Source organism: Anarhichas minor, unplaced genomic scaffold (genome assembly GCF_050575085.1).
Source record: "Anarhichas minor isolate MPS153535 unplaced genomic scaffold, ASM5057508v1 ptg000049l, whole genome shotgun sequence".
Classification (NCBI taxonomy): Eukaryota; Metazoa; Chordata; class Actinopteri; order Perciformes; family Anarhichadidae; genus Anarhichas; species Anarhichas minor.
Window position 1 is genome coordinate 2,480,463 of NW_027466495.1, and position 22,079 is coordinate 2,502,541.

At 42.0% G+C, this 22,079-nt stretch overlaps 2 protein-coding genes across 3 annotated transcripts in view; both read right to left on the minus strand.

The window, feature by feature from the left end:
• usp53a (ubiquitin specific peptidase 53a) overlaps positions 1–5,986 on the minus strand; it is a 28,775-nt gene extending 22,789 nt beyond the window's left edge. The window contains exon 1 of the mRNA XM_076112460.1: positions 5,565–5,986. The gene's annotated coding sequence lies outside the window, so the exon portion shown is untranslated. The remainder of the gene's footprint in view (positions 1–5,564) is intronic.
• An 8,359-nt stretch (positions 5,987–14,345) lies between these two features.
• myoz2a (myozenin 2a) lies at positions 14,346–22,071 on the minus strand. 2 transcript variants are annotated; one of them, XM_076112391.1, is made up of 6 exons: positions 21,175–22,071; positions 20,194–20,283; positions 19,369–19,535; positions 17,466–17,610; positions 15,284–15,467; positions 14,346–14,872 (listed from the first exon to the last, which is right to left on the minus strand). In XM_076112391.1, the coding sequence occupies exons 2-6, from the start codon at positions 20,273–20,275 to the stop codon at positions 14,647–14,649; spliced, it is 804 nt and encodes a 267-aa protein (XP_075968506.1). In that variant the 5' UTR covers positions 20,276–20,283; positions 21,175–22,071; the 3' UTR covers positions 14,346–14,646. The 2 variants fall into 2 exon arrangements, with proteins under 2 accessions (XP_075968506.1, XP_075968507.1); XM_076112392.1 differs by having other exon boundaries at positions 19,661–22,071.
• Between the last annotated feature and the right edge of the window lie 8 nt (positions 22,072–22,079).

Below are 22,079 nucleotides of genomic sequence, written 5' to 3' on the forward strand. Positions count from 1 at the left end.
CTCTTGCGACAGCCTCCAGAAGCACAGAAAGTTTCAGCCAAAACCAATCGGGCAACATTTACATCCTGGTATTTCAGGAATCCACAACGGATGATGATGTTGCAACAATGTCACCTTTACAGCAAGTCAATGGTGCAACCTGAAGTTTAGTACTTACGCATATAGTTTACAGCCATGAACTAAACAGGCTCAGGTCTTTGCCTCTGGACTTTGTGTCTGGACTCCACAGCAATCAGCATTCCAAAGCAATCACTTAAGCTCACAGTTGCTTAAGAGCTGCCGTTTCTGGATTAGTTTCAGACCCACCTTTACTAACGACATCACATGCCCAAACGTGTCGGTACTATTTGTATGTTTCATCATGAGACATCTCCTGGCACATACAGAGTATCCACGAAATAAAAAACTGTATTTCTTTTAACACATTATTTTCATATTCTACCTCTTGTCCTGGAGTGATTGAGCTCTTAACGTGACACAATAAAAGGATAATATATAATTATTGCACTTTATCAATTATTACCATTACTTTAAGAGAGCTCAATCACTCCATGACGTCACAATCCCCACAAACAGGTACAACCAGCCAACATAACCATGTGGCATCTCTTCTATATCCATTTGCCAACGAGCAAAGGCGATACCACACATCAACATCACATGTCCACATTATTCAAGGTCTACTTGATGGCATGGGAAACAGCCAAAGCATGTACTGTGACACTGCTGACAACAGCAACGAGTAAACACGGCCCTGCCTTTCCGGTCCGAGAAATATTGTTGCATTTCGGTGGTCCACTTAAAAAAAAACTGCCAGGCTCGCTCATGTTAAACTATCTTTTAGTCTGGGCAGAATTGGCACTTGCTGAATACAACTCAATGACATGATTTTCTCTTGAAAAGATTACCTGAGGGCAAAGAGTATCATTTTTTACCTCTTGAATATAATACTACATTTCCTTTTAACATGTTTGCACTCACTTGACAATAGCAAACATGACTTTCACTGTTATTTCATCTCCCGTTGTGATACGAGACTATTGCTGAGGAGAACTTAGTAACATTTCTGCCATATCCGTTTTTTCCGCCACAAGAAATTAAAACTACATTCCGGGCTTATCAGATTAAACATGACACTTTTCATCCGACAACATCATGTGACTGGGCCCCATGCAGTTTTTGCACTGCAGGACTGGCGCACATTTATAGACATGGACTGGCTGAGTTACAATCCGGAGAGGTTAAAGTGGCACACACTGCGAGCAGGTATGCAGATGGAAAGTGAAGAGCTGGAAATACCGACGCACATCGTCTGAGCAGGCGGCTATGAAGCTGTTTTTCCTGTATCTCATACGCTGCCGTTTTAAGATTTTTCAATTAAAGACCAATTCTCAAAAATGGAAAACAGATCCCTCATACTTGACTTCAACTGAATGCAGGCATGTGATGTATTGGCCTCCTTGTTTATAAACCTAAGTGGAGAAAATGACTCAGCTGGTCACGATATTGTCCTCAAGCCAGGTTTGTGTCATTACCCAACGCAAGCCAAGACTGTTGACACCCTTCCGTTTCAAGTCTTAGCAGTGAATGAAACCATTTTATTCAGGCTGATTTCCTTATTTTTGGGTAATCCTCACGAGTTTGTCCAATTTTTTGTTTTTCACATAGCCCTGTGGGTTCATCTTCATACGATAGTCAGTTCTTTGTTCAACACTGATCTGTTATATGATGTTAATAAACCTAACATTGGTACTTCCTGGGTAACAAATGACCCAGATACGTCTGGGTTTCCAATTCAGCTATGAGCTCAAACACATGAAAGAAGTGGGGGGGGGGGGGTTCAATCGAATGCAACACTGTAAGATAAAGAGCAGTGTGTGTGTGTGTGAGATAAGATGAAATCATGTGATGTCATGCCTGCAGCAAAAAGTTTAATTCAAGGAGGTAAATTATACAAAATCAAAGCACCATACTTAAAAATAAAAAGCACCACTTAAATATAGGACAAGCATCAAGTGCTTCAACTTTTTCATTGTGAAGACATTTATCCTTTTACTAAAATCACCAGATAACCCCTGCACAGTGGGAACACTGGTATACTCTTTCCACCTAGTCTATAAAACAACGACTGTATATTTACACAGATACGTCTTCTCTTCCATCACTGCAGCCTCAGAGAATATGAGTGCAACAGGCTGCACAACATAGCATAAAACATGAAAGAATTGTTTATTCCATTTATTACCGATACTGCTAAAAAAAAAAAAGCTGTTGCACTGGCAATGGCAATCCGGATAGTTGGTTGGCGGGGAGCAGTTTCTTGCTAAAGAATGTTTTAAGAAGCCAGAAGAAAAAAAAGTAATTTCACTTTTTTTTTCCTCAGCAGCACCAGTGCAGGAAGTCCAGTCTTCCTCTATAAACAAAGGCTTGCTCAGACTTGTCAGGCAAGGACCAGGAGTGACTTTTTCCTCGTCATACGGACGATGCTAAGGCTAGCACCTTGGAGCAATCAGCCAAAGAGTGTGCTGTGCATCAGCACCTTTGGCAAGAGGCGGGCATGTTTGCTGCTATAATCTATCTATTAGTGATCCGTTGACGGATAGCCTCATTAAGAATGATTCAATTGATCTCCTTCGTATGGTAATGAAAAGAGTCGCTGATGAATCAATCTGTGGTCAATCGAGACAGGTCTGTAAGATGTGAAAATGGAAACACGTTGAGCACAAAGAGAGCATGTGTGTGAAGAGGCCTCTGTTGGAACAATTCAGCTCACAGGTTCACTTCCTATTACCCAGAATGATGCCGGCGATTCTCTCTACCTCAGCTCTTTCAAACACCACAAATGCATAACATTTTTTATAGGTCATACATAGCCTTTAAATAAATTTGTAATCCTCCTTTTCCTTAATAAAACACAACTTGCCCCACTGCACGGTGCAACACTCAGCCTCTCTACAACTCCTGAGACACTATAAGATAAATTGATGTCCGCCCGACCTTTTTCTCAATGCAGATCAATATATCTTTCCGTCAAGCTGGTGAATTATCCTCATGACAACTGAGAGCATTCCCCCGTGTTACTCCTCAACTCTGACTCACTGTTGATGAATGGCTTTTCCTTACTGGAGATCACGTTCAACAGCGACTTCGGCTCCCATGGCAGCACAGCATTGTGCATCCTTTTATCCTCTATTTTTTTGAGTTTTAATGGATTCTAATATCTTATTTTAAACGACGAGAAACGTGTAAATAATTACATTTTACTTTCAGACAGATCATTTTGGAGCTAGGATGAGACATAATTTGTGACCTATGAAAGTTATAAAATGGAAAAAAATATATATTTTGCTGTCTAATTCACACCTACACTTGTGTATGTAAACTGCTGGCTGATAATATGATTACATGGTTTCTAAAATTAAACTACAGCGTCGCTAGAGCAACAAACAAACAGTGTTTTAAGATACAGGCTTTTATGTCAAACTAATTCTATGAACAACCATTTCTTTCACAATTGTGGGGCATTAGCTACATCGGAAAACTACCCGGGAAGTGTTGTGGCCCTGAAGTCTGTGAAAAAGCAAAAGGTATCCAAATGTATCAAATGCTGCACTGCTCCTATTGCTACATGAGCTTGTTATAAAATGTACTTATCTTAGTTAGTTATGCTACTAAATTTAAAATCATTCACTGTTACAACTTGACAATTAACATGTGGTCGTTTTCCATGTTAAATTCGACAGAGTAAAAATATATATTTTGGATGCAGTTATGCACACTTCTTAGATGTCTGACTTATATGGTGAAAGCAGGAACAAAGTCACATTTTTATAGAGAAGTCTCACAGGTGACAGTCTCCCACTTTATCTGTGTTTTCCTTCTAAAGTGGTGAACTAAGTGTCTGACAAACTTGTTTCCTTCTTCACTTCCTCTCCACTGTCGACACAATGTTCTAATTTGCTGTGATTTGATGCATTTAGGCTCAGTCTGTTGATTTTAATTAAAAGTTGGGACAGGGCAAACACACAAGCGTCTGAAAATATACATAGTATCCCCTGCACGTACCGAGAAGAAGCAATAAAACATGACCCCTGCGTGCTGAAACACTAGAAACGGTGAAACTGGACTGTAACATTCCCTACGGACTGCAGACATGGTTTAAGCCTTCAGGCAACAATGCAGCGGTCGTTTCCTGTGTGGGCTTCCTGCTCAAAGGCTTGCCGCTTTCCAGCACACGGTGACCGCATTCAACCCTGTGAAACTGAACAGGTCACCCACACCACGCTGAGTCACCCATGATTACAGAAGGAAGGGGGGGAACACAGGTTCCCATACTGCAAAGAATCTGATTGAAAAATAACATCCTCCTCTCCACTTTTACGATTGCTTCCTTAATGCCCCCCCCCCCCCCACACACACACACACACACACACACACTTTACAACAGCTTGCCAATAACTATTAAGTGTCATCATAAGTAACATGTCATCTTCAAAAATAATATGATGTCTCTACCTATCTATTAATAAATGACTGCAACTAAATGTAAAGATGCAAACCCCTGAGTCAAGTGCGTGTGGCTTCATCGAAAGTAGATCCACACATGGTAAATTGAGCCATCAATACCCAATAACAGCACACTCACTCCAAGAACTCTTGCTCCATGCGCTCGTAAACAAAGTGGCGACAGAAGGTTTACTGTCAAAACTGGTTCTTCAGCATGCCTCCAGACTGAGTTCACCACCTCAGTCCTCAAGGAAATGTTCCACAGCCCTCAACGTAAAGGATGAGTGTGCGTGATGATCTCACTGCTTCATCACCACTGTGCGTATGGGACTGAGGTGTGCTGCGTAGGGGTCTTCTCCAGATGTGTGCACTTAATAAGTGCACGGGACGAGAGTCAGCAAAGGAGGCTCTCCTCTGAACTTCTGAATGTTCTGTTCGAATATAAAAAATAAAAAAAGGGTGTGCAAGAATTACGTAACGTGAAACCTCTCAGTCCACAACCAAGACACGAGACTTGGCAGTTCAGCTCACACTGTGCTTGTGTATCATGATGTGAACACCTTCAAAGATAAAGGGAAGCTGACATTTTGAGTCAGTAAATACACATTTGAACAGACTAAGGAAAAATACAAAGTGAACACGAGGTGAGCAGTCACTTAAGCCTCGTTTTCGTTGCGCTAGATACATATTTTAAATATGTAATGATAAACCGGACACGTAGCTAACTAGCTGTCCACAACAATGAAACTACGGACGACTTTCTTTAAAGAAAATGTAATATATGGTCTGCCTGTAAATCGAAATGAACCATAAAAATGAATAGACAGGTCTTGTGGTGTTTTAAATATTTACACACCACATTGTATTACTTAATACATGTGCTAACTAAAGCTACCTGACCAACGAGAAGCAGAGCTAATGCTAGGCCTACCTGGTTTCCGACTTACCTGAGTTCCAGGTGAAACTACATTTCCGCCCCACGTCCTGCAGCTAAACCAAAAAAAAAAAACAGCAAAAGTTTGACGAACTGCCTCAAACTCAAATAAAGAGCGACTCACCTCGGAGCGAAACAAATAACCAGAAGTGCGGTAAAATCCTCCAGCGAGAGCAAGAGTTGAAGTATTTTCGTTGGAGTTTCGGGGAGAGGAGGGAGGGACTGAGGAGCCGAAGGAGTCGCTGGTTCACATGTAACGTTACTTCAAGGCAGTGACGGGCGCTGGAAACTAAAACGCCAACCACGAAAGAAAGTATTGCGTCCACGCCGCTGAAACTTCTGGCGTTTCTAGTATTTATTTTCTCTTAGAAAAATCCCACTTAGGACACAGCAGCCGTCTCGGTCCACTTGCGGTATATTCCTCATGAGGCGTGCGCGGCTCTGCTGCAGTTCGCTGATGCGCGGCGGTAGTGAGCAATGGTCGCTCGGTCGACTTCGGCACCTGAAATACTGGATTAGAGATGTTTTCAGCGCTGAGATGTCAAACCCCGCCTCTTCAACAGTGTATTTACTGCAGTCTGCCATGCTACTGTACACCACTGCCACAGCAACACGCACACGCACACACGCACCAACACCAGACACGACAATGTTTCTTTATGGTGCAGGGGTTTAGAGTTAGATCACAACATTGCGTAGTTTTACTTTACAACTGCAACATTGTACCTTAAACATTTCTTTACAAGTAGCTTGTCTTTCGAAACCTGGAAAAACACTTTAAAAGCATTTATATATTATATATATATATATATATATATATAGTTAATATGTTTTCTTCCTGCATCGAGGGATGCACAAACTACCGATCGAATATCTGCACGCAGTGCGTATGAAGTATGCATTGCAGCAGTGTGGTGGTCAGTGACTACACACACTTTGAGGGGTGATTAACATTTACTGTGCGGTTGAACCCCAACAGCGTGATGACTATTATAACCCTGATGATTATGAACAAGTGAGAGCGGAGGAAAGTGATGTAAGGCTCTTGTTACCCAAACACCATCTGCCTGATCCTGTTATATAAAGAAAGCAACGAGAGAGATGTGCAATTAGAGCTTTTCTCCCCTTTTTTTTTTTTTTGAAGCAAGAGACGACTGAGTGCCACAGCCCTATCGTGTTTCATGGCTCAAGGCCCCCAGCAAGCTGACCACTTTTTTTTTTTTTTTTTGTAAAGATTATATTAATTAAAATAAGTAGTTTGGATTGCCTCCAAAAGAGAGGGCATTTTATATGGATATATCATTATGAGATCATAAATTATATTTTTGATGTTTCATTCATTTATTTCCCAAAACATTTCTACCATAGGTAATACAAATCTTAACTTATGCAATGACTCTGGGTTATCCTGATTATAAATGAGAATATGAGGTCATTATTTACGTAGCCACTATTTATCCAGTCCAACGCAATTTTAATAAAGCCAACATGACTGAGTACACATGATAATCAGGTTGCTTTTGTCTGATTGCTATGGGGGGAGGATCTGTATGATATTTGTTACCAGCACTCTTCCTTACATAGGTCATTTGTCTTTGAAACTCTTAAATTCTTAAACTCTTAAATTCAGAATTCCTGTTTTTTTTGCAGATTCCACACTGGCTTTAAAAACAATATTTGACCGTTTAATTTGCAATGTTTACTGAATATCAGTCACGTGTTGTGTCACCTTCTATGAAACCCCTAAAATCAGGTCATATGTCCAACAAAGTTTGTGTTAAAGGAATAATTATTAAAAAAAAAAATGATTGGCACAGTCACTCATTAAGATTGAGGAAACTGTACACAATGATCAAGTGTGCGGCGAGGGGTCACAGTGTATCAGAGTGGTTCAGCCTTTCCCCAGGAAGTACTTGAAAGGGCCCATTGAGGAGACAATGTCATTTCCCGCCCCCACACATTTCCTTGAGGGACATAATGCTTCCTCTTAAAATATAAAAAAGTTGAGAGTGTGATAATAATCAGTTTGAGGGATGTGAGCTTAAATGGTCTTGGTGTAAAAACGTACCTTGTAACCCTATACTATAATAAAATAAACCAGCCAACCTTCAGGCATTCTAGAGGGCTGAGGTTAAGATATATATACTAATATATATCTTTTTTTTATTTTGTTATTGCTAATTTTTGTATGACTCAGTTAACAAAAAACGTTTTTGTCATCAGTGTGGTGCTCTGGGCCGACAGAGAAAAGATTCACATTATGATGTTGACCCTGGCTGTAGGCCTCCTTGCTTTGAAGTACTGCCACTGAATATCTTATATACCCCTATAAATTATGGATCAGACAGCTCGAACAGATCAGGTCTTTAACAAGTTCCACAAATGTAAACTTTTATTCTCCGACCTCGGTGGATAGCTTGCAATCCAGCCGCTGAATCTGACAATTTGCGCCCTGTCAGCATTTCTGCCTTACTCTGAGCCAAAAGTCTAAAAAAAATGACTATGTATTATTGGACTGACCCATCATTGCCCGCCTGTCATGCCCTTTGAATGACTTCTGCAGAATAGCGGCTCATTGACTTTTGGATTTTGGATGCGATTCATTTTTGCCACTCAATATGTCTAATTGTCAAGTGTACTTACAAAGTAAGCTTCAATCAGATTATTTGTATAATTTACTGAATATGAACTCAAATCAGCAAACCACTGATCCTACACCAGTTGAATGCCGTTGTGGAGGGCATTTTAATTTAAGATTAATTAGCGAGACTCTGCCAGCTCTGCAAGGAGACAGTGCACGCAGTATAAATGCCCCGCTGAGAGCTGGTGCCGTTGCCCTGACTTCTCACCTTGAGAAAGACCCAATGAACAGCAAGAGGTCTGCTGAACACGGTGGATAAACACAGCTCAAATGACAAACCTGTGTCCTCTCTTTGCCTGCGTTGACCTTTTTATAATTTCAACAGCACCAACAACAAAACTAGTACATATCAAGTTTGAGGGATCAAGTTTACTTTTAATGTGATGGGTTTTATGTTGCTTTTTCTCTCACTCTCACAGCCACCAGGTTTGTCGATGCCTTTTTTTGTTGTCTGTTAGAGATATTCATTGATGATTTTGATTGGGTCACTGGGTAGCTAAATTCCAATTCACCCCAAATGTACTGTGCCAGTTGAAGTGGGATATTTTTAGCACTGTTGTCTGGCTTTTCAATCCATACTTACTGTACTCAAAGGGAAAGTGGGGCAACAATTCTAAAACCGTTGTATTTTTAAGTCTGTGCATTCAGGGTGGTTCTTTTTAGACGAAGGACAAAATATACCACACAATTTTAAAATACATTAGAAATTAATCTGATTTATCACAAAGCAAGAAGCAATTCCTCAAATACTTTCTGGTGGACAGTGGGCATGTAGCATAAGAAAATAAACATTTAAATAAACAAAACTACAGCTTTTTGTGCCTCTGGTTTCATCTGCTAACGCAAAATGTAAGTATCTAATTCAAATGTAAACTTAATCTGCTCCTGTCTCAGTCTGGGTAATCATAAATGCCCTAGTTCGTGTGCATGTTTGTGTATGGGCACGCAAACCTGGGTTTTTGTGGCGTCATGGGAAATGCAAATAATTCATTTGGATCAGCTTGTAAAGTATGAAAAGTAATACGAGGACACAAGATGGTCACGACCACGCACAGAAGAAAAAACAAATATGGGATATTTGTCAAGACTGCACTTCTCTCTGTTCAATCGACGAGTTGTTCGGAGTAAGGTTTCTCAACTAAAATGAAAATGCCCCTTTTTGTCACTTTCTGCAAAAACTGCACCAAGTGTTCAGTCACACAATGACTGAACAAAGCAATGCTTAACGTTTTCCGTGAACACCATTTGTTGTGTTGCTATTGAATTACTACTAATGAGGAACCACACAGTAGTGAATGCCCCGTTGTTACATAAGAGATTAGACGTGCTTGAACGCCACAACGGGGGCCACGGGGAGGCGATGCCTCTGAAGCAGCTCCTGCTATATTTAACTGGGGATTAAAATCCAATGTTGACAAGGTTTTTTGGAACGAACCCCCCCCCCCCCCCCCCCCCCCCCCCCCCCCCCCCCCCCCCCTGTACTTTTCCCAAGAACAATTCAGTCGCAGTTCTTGGTGGGGACTTTTCCTTCAACTCATTTTCATTAGTTCTGCCCTGCAGAACACATAGTTCACAGAATCCCTGATAAGACACAACAAAGCTTCCCCTTGTACATCTTGTTTGTTTGCATGTTATTCAATGGAGTGGTATCTGCTTTCTTGATGACTTAGCATTACCACAAACACAGCAAGATGTCCCAGCATGGGTGCATTTGATAATATACCACAGGAACAGGTGACATATTGTCCATTCGAGAAGAAAGATTCTTCTGTGTTCCTTTAATCTACATTTTATTCATTTGTAGTAATTTACATTTTCTCTATAACCCCTTGAGTGGGACTGTGCTCATTGTTTTGCTGCAGAAAAGTGGATGACATAAGCATCATTTTTTGGCAATTGCCCACGTTACATTAATTCTGGAATGCAGCCAAAGTGGTGACTGTGATATATCTCACTGCTGTGTTTGCCGTATCCGTGGTAGCTGCAGCACACTGCAAAGCATGCTATTGGCTCAGTGCTGTCAGTTAGGGAAAGTAATACCCTTCATTGACTAAGATAAGGCACACTAATAATTCTCTCTTCTGGCAACATCCTGAAAAATCGGCTATTTCCTTTATCGTCAAATTAAGGATATTTAAAGCTATTCTGTGCTCTTTCCCAGCTATTTTAGATGAGGAAAGAGCATTTTGCTTGTCACCTGAAGGTCTCAGTGCTACAGTTAGTTTACTTACTTGTTGTGTTAGCAGTTGTAAGTTAATAATTCTTCACTGACTATCAACCAAAGAGAAGAGGTTGACAAATATTGACCAGTAAGGATTATAGATGATCGCCCCTGAGGTAATAGCCAGCCGCTGGATTACTGTGAGAGAACACGGCACTAATTGGTGTCAAGGGCTTTTGCAAGTAAACAGGAACGCAGTCTTGAATGTTCATTTGTCCAAACAGGTTAATTACTAACCTAGCTGTGTGCATCCTTCCATAAAGTAGTTTCTACAGTGGTGAATTTCTGTGTAGTTAAACCTGATGAGAATGAGTGCACATTGCTCAACAATCATTTTCTGTATGTATTTATAGAAGAGATCAGAAATTCATTCCGGCAGTCAACTTGTGATCCCATCCAATTAAATATCCCCAGCAAAGTTACAGCCAAACCCACACAGACAAACAAGCCCACTCATCGTTGTCTATGGATAACCGTGCACGAGCGCAGCCATCCCCCCCCCCCCCGGCACACCCTTTACTGACACTTCATGGATCGAACATTTTCTCAGAGCGAAACATAGTTCAACCCACTGCGTCATTTACTTCTCATTTCACAAGTGGAATGTGTGCCCCGACACCCTTCACATCACCTCATCGACAACCCAACACCACCCTCCTGACCCCTGTGATGCTTTATTTCCACTCATATTTTTAGATATCCTATTGGGCTTTGCACCACTGTGAGAACGACCACCTGCTGCACACATCCATCAGGCTGTGGGCATATCCATCGCACCATCAAATGAGAAAGACATGAGCTAAAAAATTCAGATGCATCATTAGCTGTCTTTTTTTCTTTATTTATGGATTTTTATCTCAGGAGGTCACCTCAACAATATTGTAAAGTTAACCCCAGCTTTCTCTGGTGGATGATTTGAGCATAAACTCCATATAAAATCAAACTGTTAACTTTAAAGTATGTCCGTTTGCTAAACCCTTTGAGAGAACCATACGTCTCCCTCTAGGAACTTCTCTATGCCCTTGCGGTTTTTGTTTCGCAACACTTTTGTTTTCTCACCCGACCCGTGCACACTCGGAGAAAAGCTTGTGGGATATCGGTTGGTCATGTAGCTCAACCTTTTAGCAGTTGTCTGTGTCAGCAGCAGCATGCTGCACACTCAGTGTTAGGTGCTGTGTGTGCAGATGGAGACCCGAGGGACCTCAGCTTTAAAACATGACAGTGAACGCAACAGCAGCACTGTCCATTGCTAACTGCTGATAAAGATGCAGAAGGCCAGCTGCTCAGTTGTAGCCTGAGTCACAGAGTACAACACATTTAGACGAATGATGAAGTTTAGTCAAATTTGACGTCTCTCTTACTTCTTGCACACAAAGAAAATCCCGTCATGTTACCATCTTATCGGGCTTCTTGTTACATAACAAGTGGTCACTCCAGTCTGATATTCCTATCAGGTGTCTCTAAAAGCAGTTTCTAAAAGGATTGCCCTGCATTTTAGCTCAGTGAGGCTCCACCGTGCTATCACCTCACTTTCCCTGATGCTCTTATCCCAAGCATGACAGGTTTAGTCTCCTGCTCAAGTACGCAACAAGATTGCAAATAATTCCTGCCTTCCAGTATGGGACAGTCAGTCCAACCACTCGGCCAACCTATAGTCCAGTGCCTGCTTTGCCATCTCATGCCAAAGTAAACACGCCTGGGAAACTGGTGGCAGTTAGAGACATTAATCGAATCGTCTGGCTGCCCAACCGCCAGCCTACGCTCACAGTCCCTGCCAATAATATTCCGTTGCTGCTTTTTGGTAATGGCTACAATCAAAGTTCAAAGAGAGTTCATGCATGCCCCTGATAAACACGGCTCAATATTTACTGTGGTGCTTGGCAGAGCTATTGGCTCTGTCAGAATCCAGTTGGTGTGTTGTACATGCCGTGCTTCTGAAGAGGCTGGCAAGAGGAATTTAATAGGACACAAAAAAGGAGTGGCACCGGGAGCTGCACATTCCAAAGGGTCTCCGACAGAGGCGAGGAATGCTGATGCTGGACTTAATCACATGGCTGAGGGGAATCTGAGAGGCATTTAGCCCACTAGTTCCTTTTTAGAGAAAGAGAGGATGCCAATAACTTTTACAAAATCAAACACAACCTTTTCATCAGACAGAGCACCCATGAGAATGCAAATGTTGCGAGCAATTGAACTAAATTGATTTGCCGGATAAAGTGGCATCCCCTATAATGTTATTATAAAAACCAATGTGGGTGAAAGACCGAGAGAGATTTGATAGGTTTAAAGATTGGGGCCATCGATTGCCTTTAAACGGCTCTAAACATGGCGACGGCTGAGCCGGCGTCTCGTAGCCAACGATGGTAAGGCAAAAGTGCTGACAGAGGAACAGTGTTAACCAGAGGGGGTACAAGAGGGTGGGAGCTCCGCTTTCACAGCGACACCATTATCAGCTGTAGCCACAGTACGAAAGCAGTGCAGAGCGGCGGCCAACTTTATTGATTGCACCACACAGAGAGAGAGAGAGAGAGAGAGAGAGAGAGAGAGAGAGAGAGACTTTATTCTCTGCTCAGGTAGACATTACTCCGCCATATTAATGCTCTGAATACCGAAGATTTCCCCTTGAATTAAGGTGAGATACACACACACATATATATATATATATATATATATATATATTTCACAGACCTGTATCACAGTGTTACAATAGTTTTGTAATTCATAATAAATTGTTAAAAACCTACCAAAAATAAGCAGACAATGGTTTAGAGGACAGACACCCAGCCCGAGTCATAACAGGAACACAATGTTTGCTGTCTATCACCCGGTTTACAAATCAGACCCATCGCTTGCTTATCTGACGTCAAAGCTCAGTCGTGTATCACTACGCCACGTTATCTAACATACAACACACTGGTACATTGACAGACCGCTACACCTAAAGTGAGATCGAACCCCTCCTAGTACAGATCATCCTAACTGACCTTCAGACTGTCCACCATTGAGCATCCCTCACATCACATTTTGATCTATCAGACTTGAGTGTGGTTCTCATGATTGAACATTTTACACCAAACCTACAGTTACCAGCAGCAACCTGATACTCGCAAAAGGTCAAAGCACTTTTAATCTGTGGTCAGAATGGAAATGAATGAACATGCTCTTCTCTGGCTTTATCCGTGGACTCAAATGGTCAGTGATTACACAAGACAATAATGACCACGGAAAAGTAAAAGAGCTGGAAAAGGGCTGTAATATATTTGACCTTCTCCACTGCCGCAGGTTTTCTTCAGCAATTAAAATCGTTGGTTTTGAAGCTGTTGTAAATATGAAAAAATATATTTCCCACATTGTTGCATTAAAGGAAATTTGTAAATACATACAATTAATATAACATAATTACTCAAAAACCTGAAATTCAAGACAGGGCTGAACATTTCACTCTGCTCTTCTTCTAGCTGAATAAACACACGGCGAGCTCGCTGTACATAAACCTGCAGGTGACTTTCAATCGGTTGCGTCTTTTTCGCTGAAGCCTGTTATGTCTGTGATGAATTCCTAAACGCTGTATTAATAAACAGACAGATAGATAAGGAGTGGGCACAGCTCATCAGGCTGCCCTCCCATCAATCCCCACCCTCCTTCGCGTGGGCATCGCCAAAAGGTGAGAGACACATCCGTCAAGCCGCTCATCTCGGTGGAGCAGATTTGATTTGTCAGGCGGTGTAACCTTGAGGCGTGTTACAGTGGCTCACATGTATCGTCGGTCCCTCACACGATGCGATAACTGATGGGTTTGCATACAAATTGAACACACAGGCACAGCATCGTTCACTCAAGTGATCCTTCAGTGCAGCTCAGACCAACTCACTGTGAAATTATCACCTGGGGGCATGTTGCGGAATATGTCACAGATTTGCGTTCATGTCCAAATGCAGAAGCATCTCGAAAGCGTGCATTCCGGTTATCAGCAAGTTTTAGTGGCAGAAAATGAAATTCAAGCATGAAAAATAAAAAGAACAGAATAAAGAATTATGTCAGACTTGTTGCATTCGACACCATTTTATTGAGCAACAACTTGTGTCTGCAAGATAAAATACTCTTATGCACATTAATTTACAATAAATTCCATGTATTCTCTGCTTACTGTACAGGATGATTCATTCATTTTTAAGAGCAGTGCAACAGTTAACATCCCTGGAAAACAGTGGGATGCTGCATTCATGGTAACTTGAAGCTTTTCTCTCTCACTGACTCTGTCCCGACCGTGGCTTTACCCTGCCCACCTTCACCTCTGGTGCAGCAACTACGTAGACAGCATCTCTGTGTGACTTCATCATGGGTTCAAAGGTCCTCTGACTCAGGGAAGAGCACGGGCTCAAGGGAAACAGCAGAGAGGGGGATTGGACCGCCGGTCGACACCCACCCCAGAGCAGATCTGTTGAAGGAGGGTCGATCTACCTCCGCGTCCCCCTGGAGCTCAGGGTAGTTAGGGAGCGGTTCCACCTGGAGGGACTTGATGGTAGGATGTCTAGGTGCTTTGCCGAAACCACCGAACGGGGTCGCCACCCTGGAGGTGACGGAGTGACAGTGTTTAAACAGTAGTCGTCATGTGCTAATGAGAGGGACTGCGGTGACATTTGAAGTGATGCAACTAATTAAAGCCAAGCAAAGACTTTGACCGGAGGACATGTTCTAAGAGACGGCTGCTTTGAGTGAGAAGCACACATCAGGAGTTAGATGAAGGACGGTACTCCTTTTGCCCACTCAGCATTTGTGTGCATGATAAATAAAAGCAAAGCTAAGTCAGTTTTGAATAAATAAATATCACAATTTTATGAATTAAGTCGTGGTTGCTGTTTACAGAAAGTCACAAAGGCTAAATAACAGTTCAGTTTACATGTGTATGCTTCTTTAAATGTGACATTTTGTTGATAATTTCATTTTATTAATGACTTGCTGTCCACATGTTATATTGTACCTGTTGAAACTTTTGTATCCCGGTATGTCTGGTCTGGGCTCCGGCTCCAGCATATGGGCGATGAGCATGTCAGCCAAGGCCGGGTCACTGTTGACGGCCTGCTCCCAGGGCGAGTGGTAGGACTTTGGTACAGCTGTACTGTTGAACTTCTCCGGAGGGATGTCTTTCAAAGGACCTCCGTACCCTGGGAGGGTTTACAACATAGAGAGTGATTGATAATAAGGCTTTCCTAAAGCCAAATAAAGAGCAGGCATTAGTATTTCCATTTCCATTTAATTGTTTTCAATTTACTCAATTCTGGAGTCGAGTTTGGGCCTTTCCCTTCATGTGGTTAGTAATGAAGTGGAACTTAATAGCCAAAGTCAATAATATTTCTGAGCAACAAAGAAACAGGCTGTCCAAAAAGGGACGATCCTTCCCTTTGATTTCCTATTGTATGAAATGATTACAGACTGGTCAGCTGGTCATGGGTAAATTCATATGATTTATTGGTACTGAAGTAAAAACAACCCAAAGTTCCGACCAGGAAGCAGAGTTGCAGTCTTACACACTTCTCTGAGCTTCCATTAGAGCAGTTAGCCACCCAAAACCATATAGAGACTGTGTCTGCCCCACGGCCACTTAAATTAATTGAATCAAAAGTATATACACACACACACATATATAGTGTTCAATACATGAGCGTGCAACATTGCAATACTTTCCACTGGTTTTGCTCTCGCCGTTAATTCCTTGCTAAAGCAAAACAAATCAAGGGCCAGCCTCCCTGTAGTTCTGTGTGTGCATGCCTTCATGTATGCCTCCCTGCGTAGTCTATGTGTGTTGATGGGAGAGGCCTATCCAAAGCACTATCCTTCAAACCCAGTGCTTCACTCAGGGGGGGCTTGCAAGCTCAGGCATTACATAACACAGGGCGTCATGTCACGTCCTAACCTCTCACAATGAACAATCCCCCCTTCCTGACTTTATGTCTTGCCCTGAGGAGGAAGCAAGAGAGACCAAACAGACCCGCGGGGAGGTTTAGAGATTTGGGCGAAATCTATTACAAAACATTGTGTAAAAGATTTTCTGAGGCCATGGAATATTGTTCTTGTTGTTGGCTGAGTTATATGTGAATGTTTTTGAGGGAGAGGACTGTCACACACCCAGCTCTATGCCTCCTATTGGAAATTGTCATTTAGTTTCTACTTTCTTCTATCTTCAGCATATTATCTGTCTTCACCGTATAACACTGTAGCCTGGTTAAGACATGTTGCTGGACAGGAGTATGGAACATGCACCCCTGGGTAAATGAGTGCTATTTTAAGAGTTCTCACTATTTGATACCTAATGCACTCTGGCCTGATTTCTGCGAAGGCCGGAGTGACTTCATTGAGACACTGAACGTTGGTGTCTGGTCCTGAGCACCAGCAATAACACCCCACCCCTGTGCAGACGCACTCGTAACTAAATCAGTAGCGGTTTTGTGTCCACTGGGCAGAATTAAGACACGAGGGAGGAAGTGAGTGCAAACCTGATGGTATCTGTGGCACGAGAGGCAAACAGGAAACACTTCCCGTGGGTAAAAACTCAACTATTTTGAAAAAAAGATGTTCAAAGCTGATTGTAATGAGGAGGGACAAAGAGTTGGAGAGTGAGAGAATTATGGGACTGTGGAGGAGTAGATATGAAACAGGAGTGGGATGAAGATAGAAAAACAGGAGACAGGCAGAGAGAGGGGGAATAGAAATGTGTAATCATATTTTGCTGGCGGCCAGCAGATTCCAGGCAAAGCCTGTGTGAGTACAAACAATGAAAAACATCCCTATCAAAACATGGAACATTCAGTGCATTGTGGAGAGCAGATTCACACCCTCTATCCACCGGGAGCATTACAATCTCATGAGCTGTACATCCAGTATGTTAAAGGAACAACGAAAGAGGAAGTTAACTGTGGACATATTATACAAAACATGTTAATGAAGACAAAACCTTGCACGATATGACAGCAACAATTGTAGCTAAAATAAAAGGACAAGACTGGGCTTTGTCAGTGATGATGTAATGAACGGAAAGCAGAGACTATAAGTGCGGTAAGGTCACTGACTGGAACAGAGATCATCTGGGTTGTCGACCCAACCTTAGCTACAGTATGTCACTGCCGCAATGATTTTGGGTCCTTTTTGGTTTTATTATCACCTACCCGGGGCGATGCTGTCTGGATTTGGCCCCATGCTTGCATCTGGTGTGTCAGAGGGCACAGCAGGCGGTTGGTCGACATCCACGTTGTTCTCGCCGCTGTGGTTGTCCGTGGCACTCCCATTCTCAGCTTGAGAAAGTATTATGTTCTAAGAGACAGATCCAAGAGGTGAGTTGAGCTTAAAAGAAAAGTTAAACAGGAATTTAAGATTAAGATTTAAGTTTAAGATTTCAATCCGTTGAGATTGAAATTTCAATTTTGACCCAGAACAGTAGTGGATTTTTAAGCATCTCCTCAGCAGGTGTAGTCGCCCAGTTGGCTTGGAAATGTAGATGTTTAAATATCCATTTTAATAAGCATGCGTTTACCAATTTATTTTTGATAGGTCGTGGAATATGATTGAAAGCTCCAGAATAGCTATTTAAAGTGCAGTGTGTAAGATTTAGCGGCATCTAGCGGTGAGGCTGAAGGTTGCAACCAACTGAAACTTCTCCCATGTGCTCAGCATGAAGGATCTCACCACTTCGTACGTAGATATAAACGGCTTATTCTAAGGTAACGTAAATATAACGATTCTTATTTTCCGGTGATGATACACTAAAGAAAACAGCTCTAAACATTATATTCCATTTCTGTCAATAGATACCCCTAAATGCTACACACTGTACCTTTAAGTAGACCATATGATGGCATTGTTTTATCAACAATTTCCTGTCTCACGGCACTCTGGATTCTTTTTTTAAATTCAAATAAAATGTTTTTCAACACCAACTAGAGGCAGAGAAACTGCCTGTGTGTCCACTTTTCCTCAACAAGAAACAGTGCTTTGTGGGCTGGGACAAAAGCAGCCAAAGCATCCAGCTTTCATCCCTCTGAAAGATATTCATGATGATTTACTCCAGGACTTCCTCAGGAAATGTTGACAACTTGAAACAAAATCCCTCTCTTTGCCCCGAGCAATAAACAAACCAGAGATATGCGAGTTCTTCTCACTTCAAAGATGAGGCGAAACATTTCCCTGGAGCATAACAATTATTTTATCTGTGGACTTCATGAGGGCAATAAGTACACAAGTCACCACACAAGTAAATGAAAGAGGATATAACTAGTGCTGCTAATTAATTATATGTAACAAAGAGAAACTTAGTTAGTTTATCTTGATTCAATTGGACTGAGAGCTTTGGTACATCAATTGCTTTATGTGTAACCAGGCCACGCGAACATAAATGCTGACTTGGCACACTGCCCATCTATACACAAAAGGGCATTAATAAAGTTACTTATGACCGACTGGAAGACTTTCGTAACTCCTATTCTGTGCCACTCCGAGTCTGCAGCACGAGTCAAATAAACACTTTGAGTGCTTAATCTTTCCCACATATACTTTTTCCAGGATGTAAGGTATTGTGTGAGTGTTTTTCGAGTGATGGAGGGGAAAGATGTGGGGAAAATGGATGAATGGGCTTGAAGAAAACACACACTCTGAAGGTGACAGTGTAACAATAACCTGCTCATTAATCTACGTTTTATTAGTGTTATAATAATCCATATTAATCTACTGTGAATTTATGAGTTAAAAAAACAAACATTGAGGCAAATACAATTATTTGCTTCCTTGCTGAGAATTGCCAGAGCCATGCTAGCCGTTTCCCCCTGCTTCCATTCTTTATGCTAAGCTAATTAACCTGTAGCTCAACAGTTAACGCAGACACTTGTGTACTGTTGATCTTCTCACCTAACTCTTGGCAAGAAAGGGGTTCTGTGTATTCCCCATAAATGTGTAACTACTCCTGGAACAAACAATGTCGACAGAATTGACATAATAAAATAATTTTTCTTTTCTTTCATGCGTGTTTTTTGTATGTATCCATTCACATATGATTATTGCATCACGGCTTCTACTTACATTGAGCTGTTTGTTGTTCTCATTACAGACGCTCTCAAAAGTGTATTTTTCTGAGCGTCTCTGGCGCATTTTGAAGAGACGGGAGCCTCGGTTTGAGGCAAGAGACAGCTCCTCCAGCATGATGTCCTTAGGCACGTTCATTTTCTTCCCAAGATCCATCTCTATGTCTGGACACAAGGAGACATTCAAAAGACTATAAACGGCTTGTGTATATACAATATATACTTGTAAATTGATCTGATTTCAGACAAGATATTTTCCAATTTCCCATACTCCCACCTATCAAACCTACTCATGTCTAGTGCTAGTTTTGTGGTTAGCACCACGTGCTCGCTACTGCATGCTGATCATGGAGATGTCACAGGCCTATATCCAAGCGTGAGGCGCATAATTTGCCAGAATATCTTTCAGCTGTCAGTAGCCTTCAGACCTAGCCACACAGTTGCCCTGGCCCTGAAATAGCGCGTTCAAAGGACAACGACAAAGGGATTAGTTACTTTGGCCCATAAAAGTATTCATTTACTTATTTATAGTCAGGGTCATAGAAGGGAGGGTTGGCAACTGCTGCACTGGCAAATGGTGGACTCATACCTTGTGGCAGTGTCCAGTGCGTCTGGCAGGGTGATCCGCCGTTTACAGTACAGTTAATATGACTGAGAATTAAATGTGTACTGTAAGGGCGTGGAAGGAGCAGGATGTGAGGAGAAGGAGAGAAGGTGTGAAGGAAACAGAAGCAAAGAAAGGATGCAACAAGAGAAAGAGAGAGAAACTGAGAGGTCAGGGGGATTAGAAAACAAGGAAGTGAAGAGGAAATGATACGGCTACCTTCCTGGGCTTGAACCTCCCTGCAGATTGCTGCCGCCTGCATTTTCCTCTCCCTGGTCGTCATGGTGGAGAACTGTGACATAGCTGCCCCTGGGGAGTCGGGGGTGAGGCAAAAAGTCACAGGAGACAAAGCACATCAGTGCAACCTGTTCAAACGTACAATGAGACACAAAAGCAAGACAACACGGCTGCATGTTGGCCATCGATTGGCCAACATTGAGAAGCCACACCACGCACAAAGACCCACCAAAGCAGATAGAATTTATTACGGCAGTGAAAAGGGCGAAGTTAGCACATCCCTTTAAATAACCTTGGGCTGTTAAACGCCAAGCACATGCTCTTCAGACATGGCAACCAGCTGTGTCAGGGGTCTGGGAATCAATATGTTTGAAAATACCCAATTGGGCTGAAAGGACACAGATATAGAACATGTTGTTGTCACAGCAAACTGGATGAAATAGCCCCACGGAAGTTCACACCAAGGTGTCAGTGAACACAACATGAATGTTTCATTCCAATCCAAAATTCTTTTCACAAAGTTTCTTGGTGGAACAAAGTAGCATTTCATGGCCAAAGTCTATTCACCAAGCAAATCCCTCATCATTGTTTTGGTTCAGTAGATATGAGTTCAAAGTTCACTTTTATTTTCAACAAAAAAAAACTTCAGAATACTATTAGTTGTATTCACTTTGAAAAAATAGATGTAAGCAATACGATTTATGCATACTTGCTGCTGTTAAATCTGATTATTCCCCACATAAAGACGTCAAGCAATAAGACAAAAGGGGTTTTCACTATTCAAAAACACAATTATAAAAGAATATCTAAGAGAAACAGTTACACGAGGCAAGCAGTTTGATTGACAGGGAAATTAAGAGGGAGCAACTGTAGGTGGTTGTGAGAATCATGCTTGAGTCAAAGTGGAAGTGTCACGTTACAACTAAACAGCACACCTTTGGAGAGGCCCGAGTGATGGCTTACCTGTCCTGAAGGACCCCTTTGAGCGGAGTCTTAAGTTGTGCCCGTCTCCTCAGGGTAGGAAGTCAGAAAGGTAAGAGGAGAGAGGGTCAGACAGGGTAGTGCAACCTGTGTGGGTGCTCGTGCTCCACGGCACTGGGGCTTGTCATGGGGAGGGTGAGCAGAGGGGGCTGCAACCACTGAATGAGCGACTGAATGAGTGGGTGGGTGGGTGGGTGTCACTTTGACTTGTCATTGGTATTTAGTTCACACGCAGAGGGGTGACTAAATTTAGAGCAATGCCACTGCTGCACGCTTTGCCCTCCATCTAGCTATCTATCTTCCTGCCAGTAGCAGGAGGATCAATATCACTGATTTCAAACCAGGAGTGCCCCAGGAGGGGTGTCTGCACTTGATTAAGAGTATGTGAAATAAAAATAAAAAATGATATTAGCTGAAAATTAGCATGCTGGCAGAAAAGTTATGGAAAAATGGTTGAAATTGATGATGAAGGATTCTAACATAAAATCCAATTTATTCAAATGAAACAAAAATGATGGGAGTCTATATTATTCCTGTTTGGCCGACTGTGGTTCACCTCTTCTACAGTCAACATGACTGCATGACAATGTGCTTTATCTGTGGCATAATAAAGGTCAATAAAATGTAAGCAAGTTCACTGGCATACTGCGATGCCTGGCATGAAGAAAACTAGTCCAGCAACCCCCATCCACAAAATGAAATATTTCAAAGCTATGTGCATTGCGCTTTACCCTTTTAATGACATTTGAATCCCAGACACAATATTTTCTAAATCTAAATTGGTAGGGAAATAATTTCTGTTCGTCATCTCCCTCTGCGTCCTTATCTCTCATCCTCTAATGCTTCGGCTACAGTAGGTACCCACTGTTATTATGTAACTGGTGGTC